Below are 15,454 nucleotides of genomic sequence, written 5' to 3'. Positions count from 1 at the left end.
ACTTTCCTGAAGCCCTCTAACTCACTTTTTTTTTTTTTTTTTTTGCTTTGTCTTTTGACGTTAACATTTCTGTCCTAAATACCATCAGGCACTGACCTACAGTACATTTACAACCTAAATTGTAACATTTGTTCCATGAAATTGTGTTAATTTATTCCCAGCAGTCATTTCGTAGCTTTTGTCTTGGCTGCACTGCTTCCAGTATGTGAATGTTAGATTTGTTTGTCCAATCAGATTTTAGTCTCTACGTGCTGCCATGTCAATCTAATCTGTCCAGGACCTTAAGAGCCAGTAGAGTTGGCCCATGCAACTTCAACTCTTTTAGCAATGTGACTCTTTCTTTAAACAATGTGATTTGTAATTAGTCCTTTGTTCAAAGAGCAAAACACACCCAGCGATCTGCACACATTAGTACATTTAATAATCAGAATCTCTGGTGAGTATGATGTATTTTATTTACATTTGTTATGTGTTTGTATGGTTCTAAACTGCTCCAAATGATGTACGTTGCACAGTTGCATGCTGTTATATTTTCCTTTTGTACAGTATTGATGGTTTCTATAACTCCAAGGTGTTAAGAGGTGGATTAACTCGGTCGGGTAAGTCCGGTAAATCCGGATTCGGTAAGTGAAGGCCCAGGTACCAAAAGCACCACCCTCCACCAACTTCCACATTACCTCATCCTGCATCTCAACGTAATTCCTCTCCTGCTCCTTGAAGGTCAGTCGCAGTTTTGCAGCTCGTTGATTGGCTGCGGTCAACTTCTTCTCTTTGTCCTTGTTGTCGTTGAACTGCGAGTCCTGCAAGTGCCTCATTTCCGTCAAAGTGCCATTCCTTTCTCTGATGATCTGGTTGGTCTCTGCAAGTTTCTGGATTGATGGAGGGACAAGGGACTACATTTGGGCATGTGTTCACATTGTGTTGGTTGATAATGTTTAGTACAGTAATCCCCCACTGCATTGCGGTCCACCTCTCAGGGTCCTGATATAGTGCCAATTTTTACTGTTTGGGTCAAATTTGACCCATTCTGAAATTTGACAGCAATAAAAATAGTACACAAGAAATGTCATCATTTCACCCTGAAATTTGCTGACCTTTACTAAAGTGACCCTAAATACACAAAAATGAAGGTATTTTTAAAATGTCGTTTTTTCGTCCAAGTGCTACAAAGGTCACAGGTCAAATTTAACCTGTGTCTACGGAAATGAATTTTTAAGGCAAGGAAATTGTTAAATCAAGAAAAATGCTGGTAATGGTGGGAATCTTGAAAATGTAGATGCCATAAATGTGTAGATTTTATTTTTTTTATAGGACAGAACTGTCTGTGTTTCCACCACATTTATACAGGGTCCTGCAGAAACATCCACCATGCAAAGGTCATGGGAGAATCTCAAACCAGTGAAAGAGTATAACAGCGTAAGAATGATCATTCATAAATAGGATATCACATTGTTTGATTGATGTTTCCAAAAACGAGTGCCGTAAAATACACTTTTTCTTTACTAAGATCTAAAGATTAAGGATTAATCATCCATTTATTAATGTTAGACAGGATATTAATACATTTTGAAAAGGGCCATAAGATTCATAATTTAAAATTCATTTGCCACATACTTTGTATGCATGGAAAATGAACAGTATGGCAAAAACGTGTATGAACAGGAGATGACGAGATAGTTTGTTACCAGAGCACACTGGTGCATATCTGCATCTCTTTGCTTCATCTGTTGGATGGTGTTTTCCCATTGGTGGATGATCTGCTCAGTTTCCACGTGAGCCTGCTGCAAATTCTCAGTCGTTTTGTCTAAAGCGATCTGAGAAGAAAAAGCAACAAAAACAAATGGTTAACAATTATCAATTGTACTTTTCCTTTTCATTTCTTTTTTCTGTATGTTTTTTTTGTGTTCAGTACCTGTACGGCTAAGGTTTCTGTCATTTCCTTGTCGAGTGCTTTGCGCTTTTTATTCCCCCCCACTGTTGTCCTCTCAATGGCCAAAGTAAGTGACTGTGGGACAGACAATTTAGTTGAGAATGATTCCGCAAAGCAAAGAAATGTTTCATCTAAGTGCAGAAATACCTTGATCCTCTGCTCATCCTGATGTGAGTACTTCATAATGGCCATCATGTCATCATCTTTTATGGTCGACTCCTCCAAAAAAGAACTCATGGCCCGCTGGTCCCAGTTCATTTGCAACCGAAATTGCTCCAGCTTCTGTTTAGCCTTTAAGATGTGGTTCTGAGCAAATGGGCAAAAGGTTAATCGTCATATTTTGCCAACTTCTTTGTGATGTTTCAAATTAAAATAAACAAGCTATGGCTGTTATTCACCTCAAGAGTTTTTGTCTTTTCAGCCAAATATTGAAGATCATTTTCCATCTTAGTATTTTCTTGCCCCAGACGGCCCTTTTCTCTTTCGGCAATGGCGGTAAGGTGTTTCTCCAAATCTTCTTCTCTGTCTTTGGCTCTGCACAGAGCCTTTGCACAACAATCAGCGTTATTGTTGAGTCAATTCCCAAAAGGCTGACATTTTTCGGGCTTAATCAGTCAAACCTACCTCTGTGAGTTCCAGCTCCTTTTTTGCATTTTTCAGGCAATCGACTCCTAATTGCGTTTTTTCTCGATTAGTCTCGCTTTTGTTTTTCAGTTTCAAGAGCTCCCTCTTTATATCACATATCTGTAGGAGCAGAGAACAAACATTGCAATGGAGAATTCCCAACAATTTTTGCTTGTATACTTGCTGTTGATCATTTCCACACAAAACAAAAGGGAATAAAATAGTGTTGCGACCAGTGGTTCTCAAAGTGTTGTCCCTAGATCCCCAAGCGTCCGCGAGCCGTGTAGCTTGGGGGTCCACAAAATTAATTGCAATAAATAAACCAATTACTTCCCCCTACTTTAGCTTTGGGACCATTAAAAATGATGATGCAGTATAATTGTGACTTATAACCACATTAATCTGACATCCAGAAAGAATTTTTTTTTTTTCCAGAACAAAAAGTATATTAGCACAGGACTAAGGTCCTACTTCTCTCAAGAAAAGGTGTATATTTTCAAAACTTTCATCTATTTTTTGGGGGAGAATTAAAAAGCGTAATATTGCAAGAATGAAGTTGTATTTTTTAAACTCACTTGATAAAATGAATTTCTTGCCTCATTAAACTTTGTCATAATGTCACCACTTTATCTCAGAAAAATTCTACTTTATTCTTATAACATCACAACTTTTTTTCTCTAAAAAAGATACATTTGTTATCATACCATGACGACTTTTTGCTCGAAAACAGGCAACTTTTTAATTCCTATGACAATTATGGGCACTGGTGAAAGTGATTAATTGGCATGAGCATTAATGATTAAAAAAATTCTCCCACGTAAGGGATCCATGGACCCAAAATGTTTGAGAACCCTTCCTTGATATACAGTGGATATAAAAAGTCTGCACACCCTGGTACAAATGCTAGTTTTTTTAATAAACAGTAAAAAAAAATATTTGTTTTTATTTAAAAAAAAAAGAGACCAAGATAAATCATTCAAAAACATTTCCCACCATTAATGTAATTTATAAACTGCACAACACAATTGATTTTTTTAAATCTCTTTGAGAGGAAAGTAAAAATAAACAACTGAGATAATATGGTTGCACAAGTGTGCATACCCTCTTATTGCTGGGCTGTGTTCAGAATTAACTAATGACATTCAAACTCATGCTAAATGGGAGTCAGCACACACCTACCACCATTTAAAGGGACTCTTACAGTATTAAGCCCAAATAAAGTTCAGATGTTCAAGTAGGGTTTTCTTCTGACGTTTTTTGCTTTCTTCTTCCTGAACGTTTCGTGCTAACACTGGCTGCTATTTGGAACTGTTCATAATTCTCTCCACCTTTACTAAGGCACCATTTCCAGCTGAATAAAATTATTTTTTTTTCTTTTTAAATAGAGTTGTACAAATTACTGGTCACATTAATAGTGGAAAAGGATTTGAAGTGATTCATTAAAAATAAGACACTGCATTTGCAGTTAAGAAAAAGTATGTATTTAACATATCCGTCCGTGGTATTGAGAAATAAATCAGGACCGTACTCACCTCGTCTATTAAAGCCTTGTTTTCATTGTTGAGTACTGGGAGTGCATAGTGCTGCTCCCAGCCCATCTCTGATAAAACCTTTGCTGCGAATGCGGCCATATTTATTTAATTCAATTTAAGTTTCTATATTGAGAGCAATTTCTTTCATTGGCTGATGTGAGCGCACATCAAAACCTAGAAATATTTCCCCCGTCTCCCTAGAGCAATGGATTGTACGACATCGCAAGTTGGTGTCGTAGTCATTCTCTCTGATGATGTCATCACAGGGATGCGTCATTTGAAAGGCAACAGTTTGGAGGGTGCTTTATGACATGCCACTGCTAGATGCTCTCCTTGCTAAACTAGGACGACTACTAAACTACATCTCTTGTCACCTAGCAACCACTACAGATGGAGGGGTGCAGTAGGATGCACTGTACCTAAACAGAAGTACAGATACTTGTGCAAACAAACATAAAATACTGGTAATATAATGAAAGAGGTATTTTATAAAGAATATAAAGTGCATATAAAAAGTCTATACACCCCACAGGTTATTGCGATTTTAAAAAATGAGCCCAAGCTAAATCATTTCAAAACATTTCCCACCATTAATGGGACCTATACCCTGTACAAACCAATTTTTAAAACTTTTTTTTTTTAAACTTCTTTCAATAGTGCAAGTAAAAATAGACAATTGAGATAATGTGGGGCAGCACGGTGATCAACTGGTTAGAGCGTCAGCCTCACAGTTCTGAGGACCCGGGTTCAATCCCCGGCCCCGCCTGTGTGGAGTTTGCATGTTCTCCCCGTGCCTGCGTGGGTTTTCTCCGGGCACTCCGGTTTCCTCCCACATCCCAAAAACATGCATTAATTGGAGACTCTAAATTGCCCGTAGGCATGACTGTGAGTGTGAATGGTTGTTTGTTGCTATGTGCCCTGCGATTGGCTGGCAACCAGTTCAGGGTGAACCCCGCCTCCTGCCCGATGACAGCTGGGATAGGCTCCAGCACGCCCACGACCCTAGTGAGGAGAAGCGGCTCAGAAAATGGATGGATGGATGGAGATAATGTGGTTGCCCAAGTGTGCACACCCTCTTATAACTGGGATGTGACTCTTCAGAATTAACAAATCACATTTAAACTCATGTTAAATGTAAGTCAGCACACAGCTTCCATCATTTAAAGTGCCTCCAAAAATTTCCCAAATAAAGTTCAGTTGTTCTTGTAGGCTTTCCTTACTTTTTTTTTCTTCCCCACTTTCTAGTAGAAGCCTGAAGATATTGTCCTAACACTGACTGCTAGTTGGAACTGTACATAACTCACTCCAACTTGAAGGCCCAGTTCCAAATATTTTAAAAAACAATTCTATTGCATTCAGAGGTTATAGGTAATAATAATGGATAAAGTTTTGAAACGATTCATCTTGGTCTCATTTTTTTACATCACAAAAACCTGGGACATGAACAAGGGTGTGTATACTTTTTATATCCATTGTTGGTCCTATTTTCTTGAGAATAAAGCAGACCTTTTTAGAATAAAAGGTGCAATATCATTTTTTAAGGTTTTTTTTTTTAATTATTAATCTTTGTTGAAACTGACTTTTTTCCCCCTCATGACGACTTTATTCTCATGAGGTTAATGCATTTAATTTCGACAAAATACATCTTAGTTCTACAGAATACTTTTTTTCTTGACAAAAACGTTTTTTATCCACAAAAAACTGAATCTGTTATCGTAACGATGTTTTCTTCTCTCAAAAATGTCTGTTTCATTTCTTAGGGCATTTAGGGGTCCAATTGCAATTATATTTAATGAACATTTAGGATTATGTGGGGGTCCTTGTAAAATGTATCCCTTGTTGGAGACCCCTGCTGGATAAGGTTAAAAAAAAAATTTAAATCACTGTGATGCAATGCAGTTGTACATCCTCCCAAGAATGTTTTTTTTTTCTTTCCATTTTGTCATTTTCAAAACTAATACTTATTTTGGTTATAATTTGCAGCTGTGTAGACCAGCACTAAGAAAACAATATCTTTGTGCAGATGTCCTCAATGTTGTGGCCAGCAAATGTCCAATACTAATTTAACTTGAGTCTCAATCATTCCTCTTTTAAACATGACATCCACGGATGGGAGGAACCAGAAGATATCTTCCAAAGATTGACCTCATTTAACCTGAGCCTGAAAGTTTAAGAATGTATTCATCACGCAGAGGCTGTTGAGAACAGCTTCGAAGCACACAAGGCAGGCTGCTTCAAAAACTGAAACATTTATTTTACGTTCAAAGAAACAGCATTGATCTTGGAAAAAAAAATTAAGATTAATGTTCATACGGAATAGTCACAGAGATGTATCATAAAACAAAAATCTGGATGCCACTCAGAAGTCAAATTAAAAGTCATTATTATTAGAATGTTTACATTATAGGTCATGAGTGTGTGTTGACATTTGAGCAGAGCCCAAACACATCCAAAAACTGACAGGGTGCCTCTTCTTGCTTGGCTTCGGCGCACACACACACACACACACAAACACACACACGCACGCACGCACACACACACACACACGCACGCACACAAAAAAAGCCCAATATGGTAGATAACAGCGTCAAACCACCACAAGTTGACCAACAAAGTGATATGCATGTACATACACGAACACACACACACACGTGTATGTATATATAAAGTCTCTGCTGTGTAAAATATTTCAGTCCTGAGGATTGAAAAGGCAACGTAGTTGTCAGCTCAGTGTGGGCCACGTGTTCTTTTCTCTAGTTTGTGTGGGCTGTTGTTAAGAGGAGCTCAAACTGCAGTACTTTTGGTCCCGATGTGCGGTCGTGCAAACTCCACAAAGTCATCAATGAGTACCGGCCATGCTCCTGATGCAGGGGGAAAGAAATACATGTCTTGAGGCCAGGATGTTTAACAGTGACAGTGAAATTAGGTGAAGTACAATCCTACTTTTATGAAAAAAATAATAATAATAAAATAAATGGGGGGAATTGTTACTACAAGCTACTTTTTGTAACATTATGCAACTGTGCCTCACAGTTCCTTATTCACTGCATATTTTAGTCTGGTCTTACCTTATTGTTTTTTATTTTGAAACAAACAAACGGAGTTCCACTTCAATTTTCTTGTACAATGGAACCTTAACTTACGAGTCTTCCAACTTATGAGTTTTTCAAGATATTTTGTCTTGAATTGAGAGCACAAATTTGAGTTACGGGCACTAGCTATGTTGGCTGCAAACTTCACAACAAGAAGCAGTTTGGCAGATAGTGAACAGGCTAGTTGAGGTTTATTTTAAAAATAAACATAAAACAAAGATAATTAGACATTGTGTATTTAAGCAAACGACTAACTCCGCCACCTTAATGCTATCACACAACGCAAACTTCCATAGAAAGGCTAACAAAACAAGCATCAAGGTTGCATTAATTATAACCCTTTAAACAACTTAATTTGAACACGAAGAATGCACACATTGCATTGCTCATCCAGACAGAGCATACAACAATACTCACAGGCATATATTCTTTAGCCTCTGCGAAAAATGCCACATTGTATTGCAGCTTAGTTAGTCTTCTGCCAACTGTCATGCTGCACTAACTACTTAATTCTTTACATTCAATTTAGGATATTACGGTACATTTTTATAAAATGCAAAAAAATAAAAACTTTTTTTTGGGGGGGGGGGGAGCTAATTGCACTGCAATGGATTAATTGCATTTTCATGCATTCCAATGGGGAAAGATTATTTGAAATATGAGTGTTTTAAGTTACAAGCGTAATCTCGGAATGACAATCTCGTAAATCAAGTCATCACTGTATTTGCACCATACAAGGACATTAAAAGGCATTCTATTCTATTTTATGTACATTTCATAGAGTTCCCAATTCTATGCACGCGTACAGGGGACATGTCATTAAAAAACATTTAAGTGCAGGACGAACCTTCCTCATCATAATTGGACATGTCGTCTGTGATCATTGTGCTGAAGTCTAGCAGCAGGTTCCATGTGTCTTTTGGAATTGATCTTTTGTGATGCTCCTGCAACAACAAAACATGAAGTCAAAGTCAAGCCATTGGTGCCAAGAGTTTTCACGAGAATATACTGTCGTATATGTCGTATACTTTGAAAGTACTGATATATTACCTGGATTCTCTGTGCCCAGCCATAAGTCATTACGTTATCATTATTTTTACCTGTGTGTGTCTGTGTGTGTGTGTGTGGGCGTGGATGAGGGGTAGGAGGGAATTGATTTTAACTATGTAAAGCCCTTTGTGTTGCATGTCATTGTATAAAAACTACCTTATAAATACAGTTGTATTTGATATCTACGAATTCTCTTTGGCTGCATTTACACTGCAGAGCCAAGTGCCTAATTCCGATTTAATGGCCATCTGACATACATTACTCACAAAAAGATAGGAATAACATGTAGTCGAACGATCTCGTACAAAATGTGAAGAAACATTGGAAAGGTGCATACTGGGAGCGCACTACTTACAACTAAAAATGTTTTCCACAGGTCGAGAAACTTGAATCTTCCATCCAATACTAAATTCCAATATGCAATAGCCATTTCTAAATCTATGAGAAAACAACAAAAGGAAAAAACAATTGAAAATAGACATTACTAATACAAGGTTATAGTCATTCATTTGGTGTATCACAGTTCATTGTTACCTAAACCTTTCTGACCAGGATTCTTCGCAAAATTAAATGTAAACTGGTAAAAGTCCTTAAATCTTCCTTGGTCTTTTAACTCTTGTTCCATCTTGGGGAGTTGAGCTTTTAGCTTGTCGATACTGTCACACCTGAGGAGACACAATGCACTCAACAATATGACTCAGTATTCTGACATGCATGGGGCAAAATAAAAAAATAAATACGAATAAAAAAAACTGCCATCCATTCCTTTTCCATACCGCTATCCTCACTTGGATTGCAGGCGTGCTGACTTTGGGCGAGAGACGGGGTACACCCAGAACTGGTCGCCAGCCAAACGCAGGGCACATATATTTTACAGCAATTGAACTGATATCATCATATAAAGCTGCAGCCTGAAACATTTTTAACGAGTCCACTGGTGCCCCGACTTACAGGTGACTTGAGAGTTTCGAGATACGAGCTGTCCCTCAGCCAATTTTGTGCTTTGACTTGCGAGCAAAACATTTAGATTATGAGCGCTAGATGGTAGCAGTGAACTCAATTCACGTCACAACAAGCAGCACTTTAGCAGATAATCAACTCGAAAAAGAGGCTTCAAGTCTTTTATTGTCATTCCCAGTTGTTGAAGTTTACCATCAAACTAAAGCTGAAACAAATACGGGAGCAGTCAAAAAGTAATGAGACCAATTTAATTTAACCTACTGATAATTGAAATGAGTCACTGATGGTGTAGTGGTACATTCGCTTGACTTTGGTGCAGCGCAGCGTGGGTTAAGTTCCCACATAGTGACGGTGTGAATGTGAGTGCGAATGGTTGTCCGTGTCTATTCGTGCCCTGCGACTGACTGGCAACCAGTTCAGGGTGTAGCCCGCTGCTGGCGGCAATTATGTGTAGGTTATATTAAATTGAGCTCATTACTTTTTGAATCCCCCTCGTAGAATCTGGATGCAAATCTGCAGTCAAAACCTTCTAGAATCGATGTTGCTTTGTTATGACCCTTTAAGCAACAGATATTTGAACACAAACGGTGCCAAAACACATGCACAAACACTATAACAACACTCACAGGCATATGTGACCCTACAGCATGAAAACCGTTCGAAAGTTGCAAAGCCGTGTTTTGTTTGATGTGAATTTTTATCTTATTGCCTCAAAAAAAATGCTTTTACTGAGAGGGTACCACGAAATCTCCATGAGAAAAGTCCCACAACGATGAGAAATCAATGACGCAAATCGGCTGCTGCCGCTCGCAAAACAAGGAAAACCACATCGTGTCTGGTATCAGCAGAAAGGTTGGGGCTCTCTGCAGCCGCAGATTTAATTCAAATGTACGTCATTGCACGTGAATCAACAAGAGGCCGTAATACAGTCCCTCGTGTTGTAAACAACACATTCTTATTGCAAGGCTAACGTTAAAACACCGCTTCCGGTCTTTAAATGGACATATCTTCTCCAAAATGTTACCCGATTACCATGATCGATACATCAGTGGAAAGCATTTAAATGCCTATTCATTAAATTTATATCTCAAAACACAGCCATGCGACTTCTGATCGGTTTCGTGGTGGAGGGTCACATATATTATTTATCCTCTGAGAAAAAACAACTCAACATTACTGCATCTTATTGAGCAGGTGCGACCGTCGTCTTTATTTATATCCGTATGTCTATAGTTCACTCCTCCCTGGTGGCCAAGTTGCACACACCAGAAGGAGCCGCACACTTAATCTTGATGCACAAATTGTTTGATTTTTTTACATTCTTTTTAATTATGTCTTTACTGTATTTATGAAGTACAATACTCGAGTGCTATTTTTCTCAGCAATAAACATGGTCAAAATATTGTGCTGGGGTTTTAATGGAGGGATAGAACAGATTAATGGCATTTCCATTAATATCAATGGTGAAAGATTATTTTAGATATTTAGAGTGTTGCGAGTTTGGAATAAAATAAACTAATAAGTCAAGGCACTACTGGATCTAAATTCTCACCCTTGTTCTGTCATGCCGTCCATGAACTCCTGTTTCGAGAACTCGCACTGTGTCGCGGCCCTGAACTTCCAAGCGATGAGAAGAACACTTATACTGGCAGGGTCTAAACCGAGGTCGTCACAAAATTGCTGAATCCCTTCGATGCCAATCTTGTTGTCGTCGTGAGGATCTGAGTGGAAAGGTTTTCAATGAAAATTATGACATTCATATTGGAGTGATTCCCAACCACTGTACCATAAGAGATCAGCAGGAGTGTCACAGGAAATTATCCAATTTTACATAACTTGACCAAAAACTACTGTTAATCTACGACAAATAATGTATCTTTGTTCATCTATCTATGCAGGCGCAGATTTCACACACAAGTAAATTTGGAAATAAATTGAGACGAGATCATTAATTGCAGTACATTTTGTTGCATTTTTGTTTAGTGGTGTGCAGTGAAATTTTTTTAGAAAAAAAAATATGTGCCATGGCTCAATAAAGGTTGGTTCAGTGTAGTACTTTGTGATCAATCTTTCTGCGATCCTAGAACAAGATTATTTGAATGAATATATATCCTGAATGTATTTGTGTATAGCATTTTCTTATTTGCATACCTCTATATCTGTTGTACAGTTGCTCAAGCTTCTTCTTGTCTAAAGCCCCTTTTAAAGTGGAAACATAGAGCTCTGGATTTTGGAAAAACTTGTCTGTGGCCACCTCTAGTTTCCAGTCATGCTGCGACAGACAGACCAATGCAGTCTTTTCGTTGGATTGCGTGAAAATCATGAACTGGCGAATTTTATCCTTCTGTGAGGACTTCAGCTTGTTCTGCAAAAAAAAAAAAAAAAAGAACACAACCACATCAAGACAAACGTGGGAATCAGCTGTAGCAAGCAACCACAATTATATTCTCATATAGTGGTGGGAAGTAACAAAGCACAAATACAATGCTACCTACTGAAGCTTTATTTTCTTCTTAGTACGATAACAATGAAAGTTAATAAAAGAGGACTTTTTTTCATGGTGCCAAGTTTTCAAAACCGGTATTGCATATAACTAACAGTAAAAATTAAATGTTCCTTTTTCCTTTTGTATTGAAATATCTCGACTTATGAGTACCCCAATTCACGTATCAAGGCAGCACTGTAAATTGAGTTATGAGAATGTTATGGGAACAAATCAAACTTGTAAGTCAAGGTAACATATAGAGGTGCAACAATTAATCAACTAATCAATTAACAAGTTAATTGAAGATTATTTTGATAATCGATTAATCGTTTAGCAACATTGTTTACCGTAATTTCTCGTGTATAATGCGCATTTCCCCCCCCCCCCCCAAAAAAAATGTAAATAATCAATGGTGCGCATTATACATAGGTATAGGGGGAAATGAAAAAGACTTTCCCATTTTATAAATGTATGCCGCCATCTAGGTGTTATTAAAAAGCGGTACACATTCATTTCAAATATGTCACCGCCACCTAGAGTTTTTGAGAAAGATGGACACTTTCATTCTAATATGCCAGCGCCACCTAGAGGTTATTAAAAAGGTGTACCCTACACTTTTATTCCAATATGACAGGGCTATGTATGACTGCATAATATGTGCAGTTGTGCTCATAAGTTTACATACCCTGGCAGAATTAGCAAAAAATATATATATATATTTAAATGCGACTGATGACTGAACAACAACAATCATTAATTTCTTTATGGTTATGTTTTGTTTGATGATAATGCTTTTCTGAAATGCTTGACAGTTTAATTTGAATCCCATTAAAATAAAACTAAATGTCTTTCGCCTGGCCCTTCATGTTTTCTTTAAAAAATTAGAAGTACCCATCTTACAAATTCTGCCTGTGTAATCAAACATATGAGCACAACTGTGTGTTTTCTCATTCACTAAATAAAAGTAGGGCTGTGAATTTCAAAATAAGAGCAAGTAAATGAAAAGAAAGTATTACCTGTTCAAATAAAGTGCTTAACTTAAGAATAATTATTTGAAAAAATGAAAAATGAAAAAAAATACAGATAATACTTTATCTTTTGATCATATGGGTAGAAGCAAAATCATGCATTGTAAAAAATGCATTATACATAGGTAGAAGGGTTTTCCAGAATTTTGAGGTCAACTTTGGGGGTGCGTATTATACATGGGTGCGCATTATACATGAGAAATTACAGTAACCTAAAATTGTCAAATCCTCAGAATTTCAGCCTTTCAACTGTTAATATTCTCCATGAAAGCGTACTGATTATCTTTGTGTTTAATCAAAATAAGACATTTGCAATTATTTGCTTTTATTTTGGAAAGCAATCATCATTTTTGCCGATTTTCTGACGTTATAGACCAGACCAGTAACTGAATCATAATCAATTTGTTTGTGCAGTTCCTACACTGTCAATTTGAAATAATGTCCTGTTTTTTAATAATGAGATGGAAATGTATTCATTTTTTTTTTATCAGATTCATGGATGAATTGAAAAATAATGGACAGATGAATTTATTATTCAAATTATCATCAGTTCCAGACCTAGTAACTTTGTAAATTGAGTTACAAGCTTGGTCACAGAACAAATAAAACTAGCAACGTAACAAGTGGCCACCATCTTGGTGGAATTTTCTAAGAAACATGGAATGTGCACTTTAAATGCCTTAAAAAAATCACCTTTAACAAATTAATTCACCAAAAAAACATGAAAAATTGACTGCTGATATACATGACCTATTCTACTGCCCACACTGTTCTTCCACCAATAATGTTCCATTTGTACAGAGCCACAGACATGACATGAGGGAGGAAAAAAATCTATCTCGTGCGCACGAGCTTCTACATTGTGCGCATGAACAACTACTTTGTGCACACAAACTACCACTTTGTGCGCACGAAATAGTTATTATATACGCACGAAGTAGTTGTTTGTGCTCACGAAATAGTTACAGGGTCTCCATACTGGACAGGAGGGTAAGAAAAATCGAGCGCACCCTCTTTCAAAGTTGAAAGTCGAAGCAGAGTTGCAGTTCCGACAAACACACAAAGAGTAGTCTACTACTCACTGTAACGAAGTAGCAAACATAGACCCAATCAAATAAATGCCTAAATGTAGAATAATAAGATATTGACTAGAACATGATAAGAAAATAAACTTACCCTGAAGCCATCGCATGTGTCTTGCAGTTTCGGCTGCGTCGTTTGTAACAAGTCCGTAAAAGTGCGCTCGATTTGGTTACCCTCCAGTCCATTACAGAGCCACGGCTTTTTCGTGCGCACGCTGGAACTATTTCGTGCGCACAAATTAGTAGCTCGTGCACACGAACTAGTATTTTTTTTTTTTTACGTCATGTCTGGGGCTCCGTACATTTGCCCTAGTTAAGTAGAGTTTCAGGGTGAATTACACTGTTAAAAAAATCACAGTAATTTTCACCCATCGAAATCTCTCAATTTCAGCCCATACGAGCGATTGGTGGAAATCTTTACTGAAACTTGAGTAGCAGATGAAATGAGACGGTCGAGGAGATATGTTGAAAAATAATGGCGTTTCACTGTTTTACTATAATTTGAATCAAAATGTTGGTGATTCCTCAAAAAGGCAATTTTTTTTCCCCACACAAAAAAACTCAATTTGTCTGGGACCGATCATCTAATTTTCAAAGTTTTTGTTTTATAGGTTGAAATGGCTAGTCCAACCAGACTCAGCATTTTGGGCAAATCTTGTCCCATTGCTAATTAAACTCAAAAGTCAAGGGACCACTGTAAACTAAGATAATAAAAAAATAGGTCATGGAACAAATTAAAATCGTAAGAAAAGGCACCACTGTTAACTGCGTTACGAGCATTGGTCACGGAACAAATTAAACTCCTGCTTGTGGGAGTTACTTAAGTACATTTCAGTCTGTACTTCTTTACTTTTACAGTTTGGTCCAGAAGTTGAATGAGTACTTCTACTCGTACCAGTCTTTTTTTGTTTTAACTACAGCATCTATACTTCTACTTAAATACAGAGTGAGAGTACTTTCACCACCTCTGCTCTTATTTGCAATGTGGGGGGAAAAACCCCAAGGCAAATTCTCCCAAATAAACTGAAATCTGAAGCCCACTACAAGACTGACTTCATAACATGGGATGGGAGCCTAGCTCCATCTACACCCAAACACACACATTTCACTTATCACACGCCAGAACGCTGTTTGACAGCTGTGACCAACTGATCAGCATTTGTTTGAGGAAGGATACACCTTGTCAAAAGCCGGCGGACAACACTACAAGGCTGTCATTTGACAAAAGAGTGTAGAAAGAACTCTGATAAGTTGGCATCCAAAACCCTTTAGCAGCTTGGCTAGCTCATAGGACGAGTTAGCCTCATTACCTTCAGCTAGTTAGCGCAGGCTAACGCGCATAGGTACGTTTTGGGGTGAACCAGAAGGTCTGTTTAAGGCAATTAAGTCGGTTTGTTGACAAGACGCATCACGTTTTCGTTATCAATGACATTTAATGCGCATACTAAGCCAACAAGTAAGATTTCTTACCATGTTTGTCTTTGCTCGGCTCCCTTTCCTCCCATCCAGCTGGCTAAAGCGTGTAAAAGTTGTTACAGAAACAAGGAAGGTTCCGGTCGACTTTTCAAACTAAAATGTTATAGTCGTTTTTAATCATTCAGCGAATATTTACGTAGAAATAATTTCATTAAATAATGCGATTCCTGTATATATTCTTTTCAATTTATGATA

General features: G+C 37.6%; 2 protein-coding genes across 3 annotated transcripts in view; both read right to left on the bottom strand.

The window, feature by feature from the left end:
- Positions 1 to 4,152, bottom strand: part of ccdc39 (coiled-coil domain containing 39) — a 34,074-nt gene extending 29,922 nt beyond the window's left edge. The window contains exons 1-7 of the mRNA XM_061798065.1: positions 4,087 to 4,152; positions 2,555 to 2,674; positions 2,329 to 2,475; positions 2,078 to 2,236; positions 1,913 to 2,005; positions 1,686 to 1,814; positions 678 to 869 (exon numbers count right to left, since the gene is read on the bottom strand). Coding sequence (XP_061654049.1) covers positions 678 to 869; positions 1,686 to 1,814; positions 1,913 to 2,005; positions 2,078 to 2,236; positions 2,329 to 2,475; positions 2,555 to 2,674; positions 4,087 to 4,152 — 906 coding nt within the window. The remainder of the gene's footprint in view (positions 1 to 677; positions 870 to 1,685; positions 1,815 to 1,912; positions 2,006 to 2,077; positions 2,237 to 2,328; positions 2,476 to 2,554; positions 2,675 to 4,086) is intronic.
- A 2,164-nt stretch (positions 4,153 to 6,316) lies between these two features.
- On the bottom strand, positions 6,317 to 15,362 carry dcun1d1 (DCN1, defective in cullin neddylation 1, domain containing 1 (S. cerevisiae)). Of its 2 annotated transcripts, none has more exons than XM_061798093.1 (7): positions 15,254 to 15,362; positions 11,340 to 11,553; positions 10,741 to 10,909; positions 8,763 to 8,893; positions 8,584 to 8,666; positions 8,026 to 8,122; positions 6,317 to 6,947 (listed from the first exon to the last, which is right to left on the bottom strand). In XM_061798093.1, exons 1-7 carry the CDS (start codon positions 15,254 to 15,256, stop codon positions 6,871 to 6,873), a joined length of 774 nt encoding a protein of 257 aa, XP_061654077.1. In that variant the 5' UTR covers positions 15,257 to 15,362; the 3' UTR covers positions 6,317 to 6,870. The 2 variants fall into 2 exon arrangements, with proteins under 2 accessions (XP_061654077.1, XP_061654078.1); XM_061798094.1 differs by lacking the exon at positions 15,254 to 15,362 and adding an exon at positions 15,094 to 15,227.
- Positions 15,363 to 15,454: the final 92 nt, after the last annotated feature.

Source organism: Phyllopteryx taeniolatus, chromosome 14, assembly GCF_024500385.1.
Source record: "Phyllopteryx taeniolatus isolate TA_2022b chromosome 14, UOR_Ptae_1.2, whole genome shotgun sequence".
In the NCBI taxonomy this organism is placed as follows: domain Eukaryota; kingdom Metazoa; phylum Chordata; class Actinopteri; order Syngnathiformes; family Syngnathidae; genus Phyllopteryx; species Phyllopteryx taeniolatus.
Note: the sequence above shows the minus strand (reverse complement) of the source record. Positions and strands in the feature narration are given on the sequence as shown.

Bases quoted from the DNA above. Each gene is read 5' to 3' on its own strand.
- dcun1d1 (XM_061798093.1), bottom strand. The intron at 10,910-11,339 runs GTATGCAAATAA...CTTTCCACTCAG, and splicing joins ACTGTACAACAGATATAGAG to ATCCTCACGACGACAACAAG. The intron at 8,123-8,583 runs GTAAGTAGTGCG...TTGTTGTTGCAG, and splicing joins TGTGGAAAACATTTTTAGTT to GAGCATCACAAAAGATCAAT.